The 17216-nt window shown below is 40.8% G+C and overlaps 1 protein-coding gene across 1 annotated transcript in view; it reads left to right on the forward strand.

Annotated features, from left to right (window-relative positions):
• Window positions 1–312: 312 nt before the first annotated feature.
• ST6GALNAC5 (ST6 N-acetylgalactosaminide alpha-2,6-sialyltransferase 5) overlaps window positions 313–17216 on the forward strand; it is a 73148-nt gene continuing 56244 nt past the window's right edge. The window contains exons 1-2 of the mRNA XM_075424727.1: window positions 313–613; window positions 1309–1545. Coding sequence (XP_075280842.1) covers window positions 548–613; window positions 1309–1545 — 303 coding nt within the window. The 5' untranslated portion in view covers window positions 313–547. The remainder of the gene's footprint in view (window positions 614–1308; window positions 1546–17216) is intronic.

Genomic DNA, 17216 nt, shown 5'->3' on the forward strand with positions numbered 1-17216 from the left:
AAAAAATAACGAAGAAAGCTTCTGTCAAACGGTTTTTAGGGCTTGGGCAGGAGAGGGTGATGTGAGCGCTGCACAAGGAGTTGAGGGCTTCAATTTTTTTTACTAACGTGAATTTAAAGTATTGCCCGAACGCTGCCCGCTTCAGGAAACCCAGCCAGAGCTGGGGGAACGGGGAATTTTCCGCTAGGGAAAACCACAGAGCGTGTAACGTGAGGTCGTGCCCCGGTGCTCCAAGCAGGACAGAAGCCTGGGCCGAGGGGGGGAGCCCCCGGCCCCGCCCCGCCGCGGGCCCGCTGCCCGCTGCCCGCCGCCCAGGCGCGGGCTCGCCGGCGGAGCAGCGCGACCGAGGGGGGGCCGAAGTTAACTTCCACCTGCCCTGAAGCCGCCGCTGCGCCGGCGGGAGGAGGCGGAGGCGGAGGCGGAGGCAGGCGGGGCAGCCGAGGACCCGGCTCTGGCAGGCTCCGAGGGTCCGGCCGGGTGTAATTCCCCCCTAATCCCCGCCACGGCGGCGCTTCCCTGGCCGAGCCATGTCTGCGGCTTCCCCGCCATGCCGAGCCTAGCGGGGAGCGGGAGGACTGGCGGCCGGGAGGCGCACAAAATGAAGACCCTGATGGTAAGTGCTTTGCTGGCACTGCTCATCCCGGCTCCGGCGGCGGGGAGGAGAGGAGCGGCGCCGAGCGGGGCTGCCCCGGGCACCCTGCACACGCTCCAGCCTTCCCCGGGCTGCATCCCCGCGGCTCGTCGGGATCGCGCGAAGGCGAACAAAACCCCGGCAGCGGCGGCGAACAACTTTCCGCCTGCTTTCTTTTATTCGCGTTGCTCGTGGTTTGTGGTTTGGGTGGGGTTTTTTGGGGGTTTTGTTTTTTTGTTTTTTTTTTTTTTTTGGTGTGCGTGTGCGTTTTAAGGAGCGTGTAGAAAGCCGATCGGCTTAAAGGACGAGGCTGGAGGTAGCTGCGCAGGGGGGGAGCGCTGCGATCCCCAACACTCGTTAAAATGCACGCATGGGGTGCCCAAAGGGGGACGGCTGCGTGGGGATGAGAGGCGCGGGGGAACCGGGCACGCAGAGGGGAGAAGAGACGAGGGAGCAGGGCGGGGGGAGCAGGAGGGAGGGAGGCAGGGGAACGGCCCGGCGAGAGGCCAGGAGGGGCTTCCCCAGTTCTCTCCTCGCACTTTTGCCGGGTCTCCGGCGACGCGAAACTTGCGGGCGCCGGGAGCGCGCCGGCGGGGAGCGGTGCACGCCCCGGGCCCCGCGGCGGGGGGACCCGCTGCCCCGCGGCGCTGAGCCGCTGCTCTCTCTGCCCCCCGCAGCGCCACGGGCTGGCCGTCTGCTTGGCGCTCACCACCATGTGCACCAGCTTGTTGCTCATGTACGGCGGCATCGGCGGCGGGGGCCGCGCGGAGCCGCGGCGGCGGCAGCAGCAGCAGCAGCAGCAGCAGCAGGTGGCGGCGGTGCCCAGCCGCCCGCCGGGACGCGGCCAGCAGCGCCCGGCGCTGCCCGTCGGGGCCGGCCTCCTGGAGGGCTACATCAGCGTCCTGGAGCACAAGGTGAGCCTCCGGCCCGCTGCCCCGTCCTCCCGAGGGGGCACCCCACCCCCGATCCGCAGCACTCTCGTCCTTCCCTGCGTGCCGCGGGATGGGTGCCCGGGCTGGCTTCACCGCCGCGGTGCCTGGCCCTGAGTGCCTGGATGAACGGGACCCGGTGTCTAGCCTGCGGGTAGGCGTTTGTGGAGCGTTGATTTTCCTTGCCCAGAAGATGTTGGAGGGTGAAGTGTTTTGTTCTGATGTCGGATGCTAGCTAGAGGTACACTACACGTGTGTTTATGACGGTGTTAGGAAGGGTTAAAGGAGAAAGTTTAGTTACTGGAAGAGAAAGTCAATAGGTAGGTGTTTATTCTTAGCTCATTTAATCTTGGGAAACTGAAGAGAGCTGTATCTCATGCACAAATGACCTTTTCATCCTCCTCCTGGGAAGCAGAAGTTGTCAACCGTAGTCTCCGTTCTGGAAATTGGGGGCACCTCTTTAACGGTGAACAAAATGATATCCGTCCCCTTCACACAGGAATTACCAGGCTGGATTGCCAGACTGTAATGTACGTTTACCAGAGATAGGCAGACTAAGCTTTAATATCTCACAGGACAGACCTAATGACATAAAGTGAGCAAGGTGGCACATCCATGCTGAAGAGATACTCGAGCTTCAGTAATTTTCTCAGGGCACATTCCTCTTTGTGCAGTCCTCAGTTTGTTGCATTTACCTGGAAATTCCAAGGACCCCACTCTGCCAAAGCCCCAGATAATGTTTAGTATGCACACTTCTTGCAGGAAAAATTTACTGTAAAAAATAAGCAGAGGAAGTGAGGATTCTTAACTTTCTCATGTTTTCACATCCAGACTGACATCTTTCTGAAAGATATGTTGTCAAACAGGTTACTGAGCTCAGTTTAGAGATACTGTGTGAAGATTAGTGACTTTGATATACAGAGATTTTTATTGTTCCTTCTGGCTTTACTTTCTACGCAAGAGTTATCTGCAGGGCTTGTAACACAGAAAAATAGCTCATGATGGTCCCTTGTAGGCTTTATTTGCTTTCTTACGTGGTTCTCCTGGAAATTCTCAAATGTAATGTCCATATAGAAAAAGCAAGTTTGTGCACGTGGCTCCCTGTTGTGTGATTCTCTTCTAATTCTTTTGTTCTTCTTGAACATGACTGTAGTGATGAGGTGTAGATATATATGCACACAATTTTTGCAAGCAGTAATCATCGAAAAAGTATCCATAGGTTTTTAGGATGTATAGCCTTCTGACACTGGTAACCCCTTATATTGATTTCTTCTGACTCCCAAACACCCCTCATTAATAGAACGTACTTCAAATCACTGTTCTGTGTTTACTATCTTCCAGGGTAATTTTAGTGTTTCCCTGTGTTTTGGAGAAAGCTAATCCTCTGGCTTTTTAATATATTGCATTATGGCCCAAAACCCACAGATACTCCATTTCTGAATTTCATTTCACATAGCTCATGCCTCACAGTAATAATCTGCTGAAGCTTTAATAACTTTTCCACATAACTTCTGGGGGTCAAAAAGAAGATTTTGCAGTCCCTGCTGTGTTCCCAGCTTGCTTTGTCTTATTTTAATGCACATGAGATCATGCAGAGAGCTGTGCCACTGTGGTATACAGAGCAGTGAGGACACTGTATTGCCAAGAGGAGATGATGGAGAAGGGCTCAGATTTGACTCTTTAGTAGTGTATTTGGTTTAGTATTTTGACAGACCGATGTGTTTAACATGGATTTACAAAATTAGAATATACAGGTTTCCTGCAGAATGAAAAATGGAGAATGCAAAGGATTGCAGGCATTAATTGTTGGGAAAAAGAGGGATGCAGGATTGGTGATGAGGAAAATAGGGAGAGAGACTGCAAGAACTGAGACATGGAGAAAAATTTTCAGAGAACATGGGTTTTGGGTGGGACACTGGAGACTGCAGAGAAGACAGCTTGAATAGCAAGCAGCATGAAAGTCCAGCCCAAAGTGAGAGAAAATTAAGGGATCGGGGAGATATAAGGATGTTAGAAGAGCTGCAAGAAGAGAGCAGGCTAAAATTCTGTAGCTGTGAGAAAGACATGAGATTTGAAGAGACAGAGAGCTCTGGAGGGAGTTGAAAAGTACCTGCTGTATGAGGACAACAGGCTTGGAATGGTAAGGGGGGAATGACTTCAGCAATGGTACATGTTATTTTGGTGACAGTGTGAAATGATAGTGGATGGTAGATTTTTCACAGTACAGCTTCTTTAATTTCCCATATAGAATCTTGGAATTATCTGTCAGGTTGAATGACCTGAAGCTGAATGACCATTATACAGAATTCATCCATGGTATGTGTTCATGCGTGAATGACAGTTAGCAGCAGACTAAATGTCTAGGTTGTTCAGCTCTAGGAGCTGAAACGTGTTCTTAACTTTAGAAAGACATTGTTTCTGGATCCCATAGTTTGCTTTAATAGGAAAACTTAGATTCATGTTTGTGGTGTTGTACCCATTCTGATCATTTAATGAGAGAGAGGATGGGCATATATGTAGAAGCGATATGATAAGTACTAAAGTTATTATTAATCCATAGTTACAATATGACTATTGACACATACAAAAGCTCTGTTGTATGGTAGTATAGACATTTCTCTTCAGGGATAAAATTTAACAATTGTCCACATAATGATACGCATTTGTAATACATGATATTTCACAACTAGCGATACAGCTCATTTAGTAGTGCTAGGTGATCGTGTGTGGAGACTATTTGCCAGAGAATCAAGGTATGTAGCAGAGTACCAGTGATTTTAAAATATAGCTTGCAATATTGTAATGACCAATTATTTTCCTCATTTTATATTTGGTAAGAATTGTAGTTCTGCATCCATCCTGTCAAGATAAGCAGGCAGTCTCTGAGAATACAACTAAAATACATTATATTCTTTTTACTGGGTTGAAGAACCTTGTTGCAGGAGTCTCTTGTCAGTTGGTCAGATTTGTGATGTTTTGTTTCTTAGTGCTTGTTTTTTTCCAGAATCGAGCAGCAGACATCAGAACCCATGTTCTTAGCTTTAGAAGCCTTTTGCAGTTTAGTGGTGCAAACTTTGTTTTTGTTGAACTGAACTCTTAAAACAAGAAAATTCAAAAATGCAGTGGATTCAGACGTTGGTTCTTGACATTTCACCTCTGCGTGTCCCAGACCAACAGCAGTTGAGAGTCATTGTTGATGTATGTTTGAAAGGAGTGAATGATATCTTTTTTTGTTCCTGGTAGCCGGATGTTTGTATCCTAAAACCTCTCACATTTGGAACAGAAAACATAGTTTGCTGGTAGTTGCTATTGAGAGGTCAAGGACTGAAACAAAGTGGAGAAGTAGCAGCTACCCTTCTGCTTTGAGGAGCTGTTGCTTGCTACAGAGGCACATTGGCAGACTGTAGCACTGCTTTGCTATTACATCTGTTCTGCAGTTAAAAGGGACAAAAATCCCCGACTGTCAAACTAACATCTTTCCCGAATTCTGTGAGTGTAATCCTGAAATTAAAGAGGCTTTGTCGCTGGTGTTGGGGGAAGCAGAATTATGCTCTTCCGTGGGGAGGCATGGGGATAAGACTTTCTGTTGATTTATCATAGTGCTAGGAAGAAATTACAATGCTAATATTTTTAAAGCAATTACTGCATACAAATAAGAGACTGTTAATGAAAGTAAGAAACCTAGCACTGTTCCAGAACTTGCAAGGAGTAAATATTTAACCATTATATTGCTATTCTGAAATCAATGTGAGAACATGTCTCTGGTTAGTTAAAAAGCTTTTTACCGAATGTTGACTCAACAGTTGGTACTGCAAATAAAGTATGAGTTTGTCACGTATGTAATTGAATAATATTTCAAGCCATCAAGGATTTTGTTTCTCAGAAAATAAAAAAAAGTATCACAATCAATCTTGCAGACAAAATGTATGATTTATTAGAACCGTGTTTAAATACCTTAAGAGAGCATTCAGAGCAGCATAATTTAAGTGATCACAATGATGTCTTAATTTATGATAATGTAAATTACCATATGCAAAAAAAATCTTTGTGATCCCTTTAAATTAACGCAGATCGGAGATTAGTGTAGTTAATTAAGTGTTTGAGAAAGAGTCATTCTGCAAATAGTGCTATAGCTCCTTAATCTCTGAGACAGAAGAAGTTGTTGTGGGTTGAAACTATTTTTTCCAGGGTAGCAGACTTTGTGCACTTAAAATAGGGGAGAATCTCGCCATGTTTTACATTCTTTTTAATGAGTAGGTAGAGCTTGGAATTTGAATTTTTACGTAAATAGTTAAAGAAGTGATGGTTTTGACCTGAATAGTTTGTGGGAGATCACTAAACCAACCTTCATAAGTAACTTAGGTGGAGATGGGAAGGAATTAAGTTATTTTGAGGGTTTTAGTGTCTTTCAAATGAATTTATCACAGAATTGTAAGGTATCTTACAACAAAACAACTTGTCCTGTCTGAGGCGGGATCGAGTCCACGGAGTTGAAGTAAAGCATGTACCATAATTTCATCACGTGTTCCCATTTGCCTCTGAAATTCTTACCCACAAAGGAAGGAGCGCAGACTTTGATATGCACTGAGGTATTTGATGGAGCTTTTAAGATGTGAGAGATCCACAAGGGGGAGACTTTCTTCTAGAATAACCTTGGGGGAACCCTTCTGTCTGCTGGAGACCTAGGCAAGGGGTCAGTCCAAAAAGCCCCTTGGTCAGTGTTTTTGTTGGTTCCCTGGCTTTTGTGTATTTTGATTACTGTAGGTTCATTAAAATCCTCATGCGGTTGACAGTAAAAAAAAAAAATTAGGACCACGACAGTCGGAGAATGTAACTGAATATCCACAGAGACAATTGTTTCACCAGATTTACCCAACATCTGAATTACGACTATCTTGTGCTTTATATTTTCTTGCTTTTGAGCTACTGCAGTAGTGTGCTTTTTCAGGCTAACAAATCATAATACGTCATTCGTTTTGATGACCCTTGTCTAAAATTTTTAGCAGCTTCTGTGTGTGTTAGATGATAATACCTTGTGTGCGATACGTAACGCACAGCAATGATAGGAAATCATGGTACATTTTCCTGTTTTCCAGGTTGCTTGGCATCTCTGCAAAGAACCAGTAATGCTAGCCTGGCACCGTTCCTACTTAGAATATCTTGAAATATTTTCAAATGCTTGTGTATAGGTATCTGTGAGCTGTGCAGTTTAGGCATTTATTTTATGAAAAAGCCATATTCTGTAGTTGGACAATTGTTTCATAGAATTCTGACTCCAGTGTCTGCTTGAGAGAGAACACAGATGTTAGCTATCAGGATAGTAAAAGCAAGCAGTATTTTACAGTTATCATTATTGCCTAATTCTTTCTAAAAGAAGTGCTGCTAAAGACAAAATCTAACTAGTATAGGTGGTGACTCCTGGCAGAGGTCAGGACCTGTTTCTTGAAAGAATTGTCTAAAAAGAGTACAAGTACTATTAAATATTCAGGTGTCTCTGAAAATTGAAAGATGTTTGGTATGCATCTAATACACGGTGTTATTACATTCATTCATGTAAAGTGATGCATAAAAACCTACCCAACCACAAATTAGCTGTGTTCTGATCATTTCCTGGTTATCGAGAAGATAAAGGAGAGTAAATTGTTGTCGTTATAGTGAAAACAGAGAAAGTATTGGAGTTTATACCAGATTGAAGATCTTGCCCCGTGTAATTTGTGACATTTTGAGATGTAGCTTTATTCTTTCATAGAAACTGAAGCAAAAAGATTATTTCAGTGGCTGTATCACAACATCTTGATGACTGCTTTCAGTGCAAACATAAATGATAGGTAAATGGTTAAGTCAAGACAGTTAATGCAGAACTGTGTTTTCATTTTCTCACATGTTAAAAAAGTCATCTCACAGAAATATCTCATACTATGAAATTGGTCATAATATGTTATCTTGTTTTTCTAAGTGACTAAGAGAAAGTTCTTTTTTTTTATTCATAGAAGAAAAATTGCAGATGCATGAAGATGTTTTTATTTGTTTTGCGCTTCTGTTTTTGATTGATTCTGGATTATAGCCTTTATCCTGAATCGTGAAAAGTGAAAGGTGAGTAAATATGCTCTTTCCTGCTTAATGAATATCCTATGCATCATACTTTAATAAGTGGGTGCTGTCTGTTTCCCTTGTCTGATTCCCCGTCTTCTTTTGCAAACATGCAAAATTCTTCATTCGATGGGTATGCAAAATGCTTCCAGGCAGGGAGTTGGTGACACTTTGTCTGCTAGTGAGATTTGCCTGTATCTCATGTAAAACTCCTTAATTCTTTTTCTTTTAATTTTCATAATTAGTTTCAATGACCACATTTATATTTCTAGCATGTGCTGAAGTATATTGTATTTGATAAACATTTAAAGTTACAATATTATGCGCTTTTTGCGCACAGTCTTGCACTGTGAGGATTTTAGGCTATTTTCATTGTCCTGTGAAGACAAAGTGTTCTTTTGAAAGGTTTTAATCCTTAGTGGAAGCAAGGCTGAAGTAAATGAGATATTCAATGACAGGAAATGTAATTTTTGTTCACAGCTGATGGATATCTCTCAATAGAGAGTTCCTTAAGCTCTCCCTTTCTGCTTGCCCTGGGTCATAAGTGGATACTGCGTGTCATCCTAACTATGTGATATCCTCAGAACAATGGACTGCGGGTAGTTTCCTTTTCCCAGTGACCTTCCTGATTAGTTTAACCTGTATTGCTCAGTAATGCTCCGTATGCACATCCTTGATGCTGAGGTGGCACTGATATGAAGAACTCGGTGTATTAATTGAACTTCTAATTAGGACAATTATGATCAAATCAGCAGTCATTTGATGCTGATATAAGCAGATGTGACAGCACAAAAGCTAGTTTGAAGGTGAGATGAAGCATCATGATGTTTCACCTCATCCCTAAGCAGTTGCCATTAGTCATCACTCTTTTGCTTCAGTAGTTAAAGCTTGAAGTCTTAAGACCAGGTTGATGACTGAAGTTTGCTATCAGCTGGAAAAGCAAATATTTTCAGTTCAGAAACTGCTATTGATTGTTCTCCATTGTCATTCTGAAAGTAGCCAAATACAATTAAGAAGAAGAGTCACATAGAAAGTGAGGGGACAAGTCAAAGCTGAAACTGTCTGCCTTCAGAGATTCTGTTTGCAACAGAAGTGCAAAACACTAATGTAGAAGTGGAGCTCTGAGGTGACCCTTGATGGCGTTATATGAAAGACAGCGCGGGGCTCTGAGAAACACACATTCCTGTAGAGAATGAGGTTAGGCAAATCTGGTAATACTGTTAGTGCCTGGACTGTATTGAGAGAGACATACAATGTAAGAGAAGCACAAGGTGTATATTAACTGCAATAATAAATATTAGATTCTTACTGGAACCTTGCAAGGAAACTTCAGAATAAGATTGGGTTATTTTAAAATACAGAGAGGGCAAATCAATATATGTAATAGATTACTAGCGTATTTTTTCACAATGACAGTGAACTAGGGCAAAATGTTCATTGTCCAAGAAAAGGGAACAGTAATGGGTTTCTAAGGTATACATGCAGCATAGATCAAGTTTTCTTAATTGAAATTTGATAATCTGGACTGTTGTAAGTAACATAGAACAAGAATATATAAATGTGTGCTTTGTCGTCGAATATAACATCTTAAGAATTCATTGCAACTGCAGAAAAATTTCCATTACAGAATGGATGGCTTAGCAAGAAATAACCTGGAAAAGAGGAGGAAAATGTTTCTCAGTACAGAGTCAATACATTTGGAATATCCATTTTTGTTTAGCAAATACTGTATTTTGATTTTAGTATGTTATTAGCATCCTGAGGTATTGGCATGATATTGCAGAAACAAAATATTCTCTAAATTTTGTACCATTGGACAGTATTAAATTAGAATATATCTTGCCTTCAGCAATAGCAGGTCATAAAAGTAGATGTAATAACACTCAGCAGACCATCAGGCTAAGAGTTATCTCCAAGGAAAAGAAAAATTCAACAGTGCAAGTTTGTGCAACTGTACATCTGTATCAAGCTTTATGCAGAGATAAGTTAAAGGAATATTGTTATGCTTAAGAAATGGCTCGTTGAGAAATAGACTTCTAGAGACAGCATTCATCACCAAGTAGATGCTACTTACCAGTTTGCCTGCATGAGGTTAAAACCTTTTCTCCCAGTTAGAGACAGCAGGCCATGTTTTGTAGATAGTGAAATGATTTAAATTCAGGCTCATTTCCTTCTGAACTTTCTCACCTGCATTGTGTTCTCTGTGAATAAATATTTTTATTCTGTTCCAATAAAATTCACCCTTGTGACTTGTACGAAACGTAAGCATCTGAGGAAGCACATAATCGAGGCAACTGACAGGAAGATAGCATGTGGTTACAGGCGAATAAAGTGTAATGCAGAGATCCCAGAGCTAGTGGAGGCTGGGTGAGTAAATCTACCTAGTGTACTTGGAGAAAAGTTGGTTAGCTTGAATTTGAAAGCAGAATAGTCACACTGTATCCAAACAAGGAAATCCTGACCTTTAGCGGGTACATTTCTTCTGGAGCTGCACTGGCTCTCCGCTGTGCTTTCTGTGGCTTTCAGGGTCAGGATAGGTTGAAGCTACATGGGGTGCCTGGGGAATGGTGGCACAGACACGCCCAGACCGTTTCTGGACAAATCTCAAGTGCAGTGCCAGGGACTGAAACTGCATTTGAAATACTAGCCATGCTTTGACTTTAGCCATCCAAGCTATATACACCTTTGTATTTGCAGAGATTGTATATTTGGCCATAGCAAAGATATGCTTAGAAAACATTATGATTTCCAAGACACGCCCATAGTCCTTATGAGAAAGCTTTGGGCCAAATGCATGGAAGCAGTGCCCTCCCAACCTTATCCTCAGTCTTCATGCAGAGCGCAGAAGCTCACCAGGAGTATGTGCTGTTGTGCAACCTGTGCTGTCTCTTCCCTGCTCCACTCAGTCTTTCAGTGGCATCTTTGGGTCTGTCCTTCAGACAGACACTTGGCTAAATCAAACACTTGGCGAAATTTCATGCTTGGTGATTACAATAATGACAAAGGTGCTCCTAAATTTTGTTGCTGTCTATTTTATTCCTAATGCTACTGTAAAAAGGTTAGTTTTACACATCTCAGCGTATTGCTTGACTCTAGAATAGGAACATAAAACCTCAAAATACAGCCAGTGGTCTGACTGCAGCTGCTGGAGTGATGCAGAGTTAATACTGCCTGTCCTTCCTCAGCTCATCTGCCTGTGCCTGCACAATTGTAGGTGAACTTCTCTTTGTAAAAAAAAAAAAATAACAAAACACTTTCTGTTTTATTTAGATAATTTCTTTCTTAACACTTATGTTCCATAAAATGGTCATTATTGGTATCATTGATGACTATCCAAAATACATTTTATGAATTAAAAACCTATGGCAAAGTCACCGCTATTTCCATTTGTTCATCTGCTTACGTATTCTATTTGTAACACTGCTCCAGATTTCTTTCTGTTTTTAACAGTGATTCATGAGTGTTACGAAGACGGAGACAGTTTGTTATAATATTGCTCACATTATCCATGAGAACTACCTCGGACATGAATGGGACTATACATAATAACCAGCACTTCAGTAAGGGTTTCCCCCTCTTGCCAAGTGCCAGCTGACATGATGTCTAAGCATATGTCTGTATGGGATTTTGCCAGCAGACGAGAGCATGCTCTGCCCTCCCTTTGAGCTGGTTGGAGATGCACCGGCTCTGCTCTGGCAGCTGAGTAGCTGCAGTTAGCATGTTCCTAAGCCAGAACTAATAAGCTTGACTGAGAGGCAGGGTTTATTATCTTGGACTCAGCAGTATATTTAGTGTGGTTATGTGGCTTACACCGTAGAGCTGCTCTGTGTCCTGCAATCTCGACGCATGGGCAGAGCTTGCTGATGGTTCGTTGTGCAGAGCATGGTCAGTATTTGCTTGAATCTCCCTGCAAAAACCTGCTGGTCCATATCCTAATGGTTTCCTAACCCTGGTTCAGAGGAGCCTTCTGCCACACCACCAAGAATTTCCTGCCTAGTACAACTGGAGAACTATCTACAGATTTATTGTACAATTGCACACTTCTCAGTGTAACATCAGAAGTCTTATTTACATACCTCACAGTATTCTTGTTACCTAAATTTTGGTCGTTAGATTGCCACATGTTTAGTACGCTTAAGAAAAAAGACTATTTTTCGTCATTTGTCTTTTGTACAGCAGCCTAATAGGATAGATGATGTTGTGGATCAAGTTTTCAAAGTTTGAAATGAGACCTTAAATGGAGTTTGCAGAGCATGATTTAGTCATTTAAGTCACCATTTATGACAAAATCTGCTGTTTTCTCTGGGCACATACTTATAAAATAAAAGATTTTAAATACTTTACTTTAGAAAGTCATGTTTGAAAATGAAGTTAAGGGATTTTTTGCTTGCAACATGGCTATTTCTGTATACGTAGCTTTCTTTCATTTGCAATGTTTGTGTTTTCATTTGTGATTTCTGGTACTCTTACCATGTGTGTTTCTTTGGAAATGTTGATGGCTGTATCTTAATTTTGGTCAATGAAGAAATTTTGCTGATAGGATATTTAGTAATATCTTCACTATGTAACAAAAGACTGCTCAGTGTTAATGTTACTGTTTCCATATGTAATTATAATATTAATAGATTTAATTTATTTCTCTTTTAATTTTTATGAATAGCCAAAAGCTCTGGTTTTTTTACAAATAGAATCAAAACTAGAGCTAAATTCTTCACTTTTGCTGTATCTGCTTTATGTCTTTGTAGCAGTGCAAAGAAGCAATGAACCTAGTTATAGATATGCTGAATATTCTTTCTCAGGAGTAGTGTTGGTGTATCCCTGATGGTTTAAGGGCATAAATGAGGTACTTTGTGCAGCTGGTAGATGTGGAGGAGGGATATCGGGGCCAGGAGGGTATCTCTGGTATTAATGTGTCTGATTTCTTCCAGCACAGTGATCCCTTTTGATTTGCAGCAATTTGTGCAATACAGAACAGCTTTCAGGTTATCTTTAATTATGCCTGTGGACATTTTGGCCTGGAAAATGAAATGAGGCTTTAGAATCACCTTTCACTCCCAGCTGTGCTAATTTGAAACTTTCAGCAGCTTGTTACCCACTTGTGAGTGTAGGGATCATGTTTCTGCTCTCAGGAAAGACGCTGAGCATGCAGCATCCTGGGCTTCAGTAGAAGGTGCAGCTGGCTCTCAGTCTTTCCGTCAGAGCTCTCACTGCTGTCAAGATGGAATAACAACATATCCTATATATACATATACATATAATCTGTAATAGCATGTATCTTCAGATCAAATCTAGATTTGAGACAATTCACGGAACCTGAAAACCTGTCTTTGAGGTTTTGTATTGATATGGAATACAGTGAAAGCGCTGCGTTAGCAGCATGGTAGAAACAGAGTTTATGCTAAAACCAGACAGAGCCATTATCCTTATACCAGTGCTCGCAGACATGTATAGAATAAATTGATTGATGGTAAGATTCATCAGCTTTATTAAAGTTTCTCAGAAATTATTTTTTATAATTATGCCACTTCCTAGGGATATTTTTCAGTGTGTTATGAAGATGACATATCCTATTTGTAGTGCATAATGTGAAAAAAATCATTTTAACATGACAGTGTCCTAATATTTAGACTTTCAGGTATGATATTTAATTTTCACAGTCTATAGCAAATAAAAAAATAAGATTAATTCCACATGGAACTGCAAGAGGTGATCTCAGCCATGTCATGCTAAGTCCCAGAACCAACAGTTCTTTTAAGTTCTCAAGACTTTAAAATTGAGTGTAGCGCTCACAGGAAGTACATGAAAACCTTGTGACTGAGATCAGAGGTAAAACCAGCTATAACAGAGCAGTATGTAAGCGAGTTTAGCTGCAATTGTAGTCTCATTGCTGCTTGATTGTGGGTGATGAGGTTGCATCTGCTTGTCTTTTTTTTTATTGGAATTGCTTTTTTGTGTACCAGTCTGTGCAAAGCACTGAGACTTTGAAATTCAAAATAAAAGTAATCTTTAAAAAAATAGTCACTTTTCTAGTTCCTTTTTTTTCCCTTAGAAAACAAATAGGTCTGTCTTTTTTTTTGTTTGTTTCATATTCCGTACTTTACATCAGTAAAACTGCTGAAAATTACATTACACTGTGTTTATTAAAGTTGTTCTTCTATGCAGTAATACACATAAGACATACTGCCTTAAGGATTAAGTTAAGCTCTTTTGTCAAGCCTGTTGGTATGGCAGGATTGTTAATCTTTAACTGTCAGAGTCTGGTTAGATCCTTCTTTAGACTGAGGCCATGTCTAAGTGCAAAGAAATTAAAATGAATCAACTCTCCTAGTATTTACGCCTTCATATTTTTGCACAGAGCAATCAATAAAAAGAGAGACTGTATTAGACATACACATTTCTACAAGAAGATTGCATTTCAAGCTCTTATTTATCAGCATCATAATTTGCTTTATGTTTATGCTTGTAAAATATGAAGACAAAGTTGACAGAAAGTGTTCAAAATATTTAATTCATGAAAACGAAATGTGCAGTGGATGACAGCTCATTGAAAGGACAGGGGAAACTCTGTGAACCTACATTTGCTAATTAAAATTCCATAGTTATCTACAGTATGTTCATGTTTTATTACATCAGTAATTACTCTTACATTTTCCTTTCAAATTACAACATTAAGTCACAAAAGAAGAGATGTGCTATAGTTGCAGCATATTTAGACAAGGCAAGACTTGAAACAAAACTGTGTGGAGAGAATGGTGAAGCTGGGAGGCAAAGTTAAGTTCATTGTGAAAGATTAAAGCTAGTATTTTAGCCCCAACAGGGTATAAAACTGGTAGTAAGGAGCCACAGTATTGTGCTACAGGTAGCAAAGGTTTACTATGGGTAGCTTTACCATTTAATTCAGGTTGTCCTAGCTAAAACTTGTGAAGAGGATTTTTTTAAGAATTATCTGATAACAGCCAACTAGTGCAATTTGTGCAAATATTCATTCAAAGTGATAACAGAATCATCCAATGAAGTGATACTGGTTGTACGTTGAAGCAGTAGGTAAAATATACTAGAAAGAAGCTTTGGAGTGTGGTAGATGCCTAAATTGAACTTTTCTAATCAGGCTATATTTTTTGAAATAATAGGAAAATAAACCCTCAACAGATAACAATTTTCTTTCGCATTCTCCTTCAAATACAGTTTCAAGTGGCTGTTTTTATGTTTTACACACATATAACCTTCCCGTTTTCTGAAACAAGAGGTTCTTTCCCTCAACTCATTAAATAACAATAGTTGATACTTACATATCACCTTGCTTCTGAAGATCCCCAAGTGCCATAGAAACATTAAATGGAGACTCCTGCCTTAAAGTACAGGCCTATTAATTCCTTATGACATAGGGGGGGATAGTGAAACAAAAAAGTTCAAACCAGAGTTTTGACCCCAAGTATCCAGCCAGGAATTTCAGGTAGGAGTTTGAAAAGTGCCAAAGTGTTGAAAACTGAGGGGACTCAACTTTGGGACAGGTGCACAAGCAATCTCTTGAGATATCTGGCTTTCATGTGTGGCCTGGAAGTGAAATTTCAGACCTTGTTCTGTGTAACACTGAAGTTACGTACAGTGGATTGGAAGAGTTATGCTTCTGAAATGTATTCAAGATACCTGTTCTGCTGTGTAGAGCTGCCCAACAGAAAAATACCTAAGTGCACCTTCAGTCTAGTCCTTTTGCTTGGACAGGATCATGGTGGAGAATGGTTTAGCCCAGATAAAAGAAAACAAAAGAGAATGCAATTTGTGGTCTTGAGTTGGGGAGCTTATATGGAAGTGGTGCGTAAAGCATTTGAGTTCCTTCTCCAGAAGCTGTTGAAGCACCTATTTTGAGAAGCACTTAAACTGGAGGTGGCAGCATTACCTTGTAACTTTCCAAAGAGGTTTCAGATCTGCTTTACCGAACTGTCTGACTCTTGGAACTTCATCCTATGTGGCAATGCTAGATGTCCTGTGAGGCTACCAGATTTAGCCCCTGTCAGATCATAGCCAGGCACACAGAAAGAGATCCTTAAATGCAGATTTATATGGTGGCTGAACAAGGCTTTTGAACATCACACTTCTGGTTTTGGCTTTCAGGTTCTGCCAAAGTGTCATCGACTATGTCTGAGATGCTGAGATCTCACTCTGAATTAGTACGCAGGCACTTAAATAAATGGCCTGAATTTCAGAGCATGTTGACCCACATGCATTTTGCAACAAGTCTGGTGACTTAGGGCATGTTAATGCTTTAAGAATGGTATTTGATGTGTGCAGCAGGGCTGCACAGTATTTTGGCTCCAATAAACTTTAAAGGTGTGTGCAAATATGGGCACTGAACAGTGTTAAATAGGCACCCTCGGGTCCTTAGGGAAACAGTGTATTCATCATACTGGCACCAACTACTGATACAAAATTCATTAATTTATTAGGCCTTAAAAATATTTGGTATATATTTTGTGTTGTATTGTGTTATGCATTTGGTATCTATTATATGAAGTTGTATTAAAAATACATTCTGTTTAAAATCAAATACATTAATTTCAGTGATGGGGAGAAGAATCACGACAGCACATCGCAGGTTTCTCTCTGCATATTCAAGTAATTCCATCGTATTTTGGTGTAAAGAAAAATAAATTCCTTGCCTGACTGCAGAAGACGATCAACAAATAGGATGATTTAAAACATACTTGAGTATAAATGTTGTGCTTGTATAAAGTACCTGACTAATAGTTTTGGAGCATGAAGTCTATCACAATCCTGAGAAACAAGAACAGTTTGGGAAGAGCAGGAAAAATCTTGCCGTATACCCGGAAAGATCATCTTCAAGAGCAAAGGTAAAAGTAGTCTTAAGACTGTCAGCTCAGTCCTTAACCTCTCTGTGAATGATGATCCAGAGTTTCCTTGGACATTGAGTTGTAGAAAAATCACTTGTGGTGTGACTGTATTTGATCCAGTAGATGAAAACAGTAGGTCTCCTGTAATTCTGTAGACTATAAGGGCACCCACTGTATGCTCAGTGTTTAGATAGCCCTTGGTTTTCTTTGCCTGAAATTTGCAAAGTGTAAAGAGCAAGTACAAAAATTATAGATACAGGAACACAGATACAAAAAGTTTCAGTTAGATTTTGTAGTGAGATACGAGCAACTTGGTACAGAAATACAGGATTTATGGAGTATCATCTTTGAAAAAAATTAAGATCTTTCAGTCTTAACATTATGCAGCTGAAGTCTAAATGACCTCATTTTTCTTTGCTTTCTGTGGATTAGGGGTAAATATTTTTCTGTTCGCTTTCAAAGGATAAAAATAAAGATAGGATAATTCCATTCTTGTTATTTAAAGTAGGAAACTTGGAGGAGAGAACTGCAAGTAGTGAATCCTGTTATCATGGATAACAAACCTGCACTGAAAGCTGCACTGCACAGCTTTCAGGGTGAAGGTGTACAAACCAGACCATTCTGATTAGATGCTGAAACACACATATTCCTGCCACAGAGCTGCAGCTTAAGCCAGATAGATGACTTGCAAATGGTGAACCCTGACAAATAATCCAT

The sequence above is a fragment of the Opisthocomus hoazin genome, chromosome 6 (genome assembly GCF_030867145.1).
Source record: "Opisthocomus hoazin isolate bOpiHoa1 chromosome 6, bOpiHoa1.hap1, whole genome shotgun sequence".
NCBI lineage: Eukaryota > Metazoa > Chordata > Aves > Opisthocomiformes > Opisthocomidae > Opisthocomus > Opisthocomus hoazin.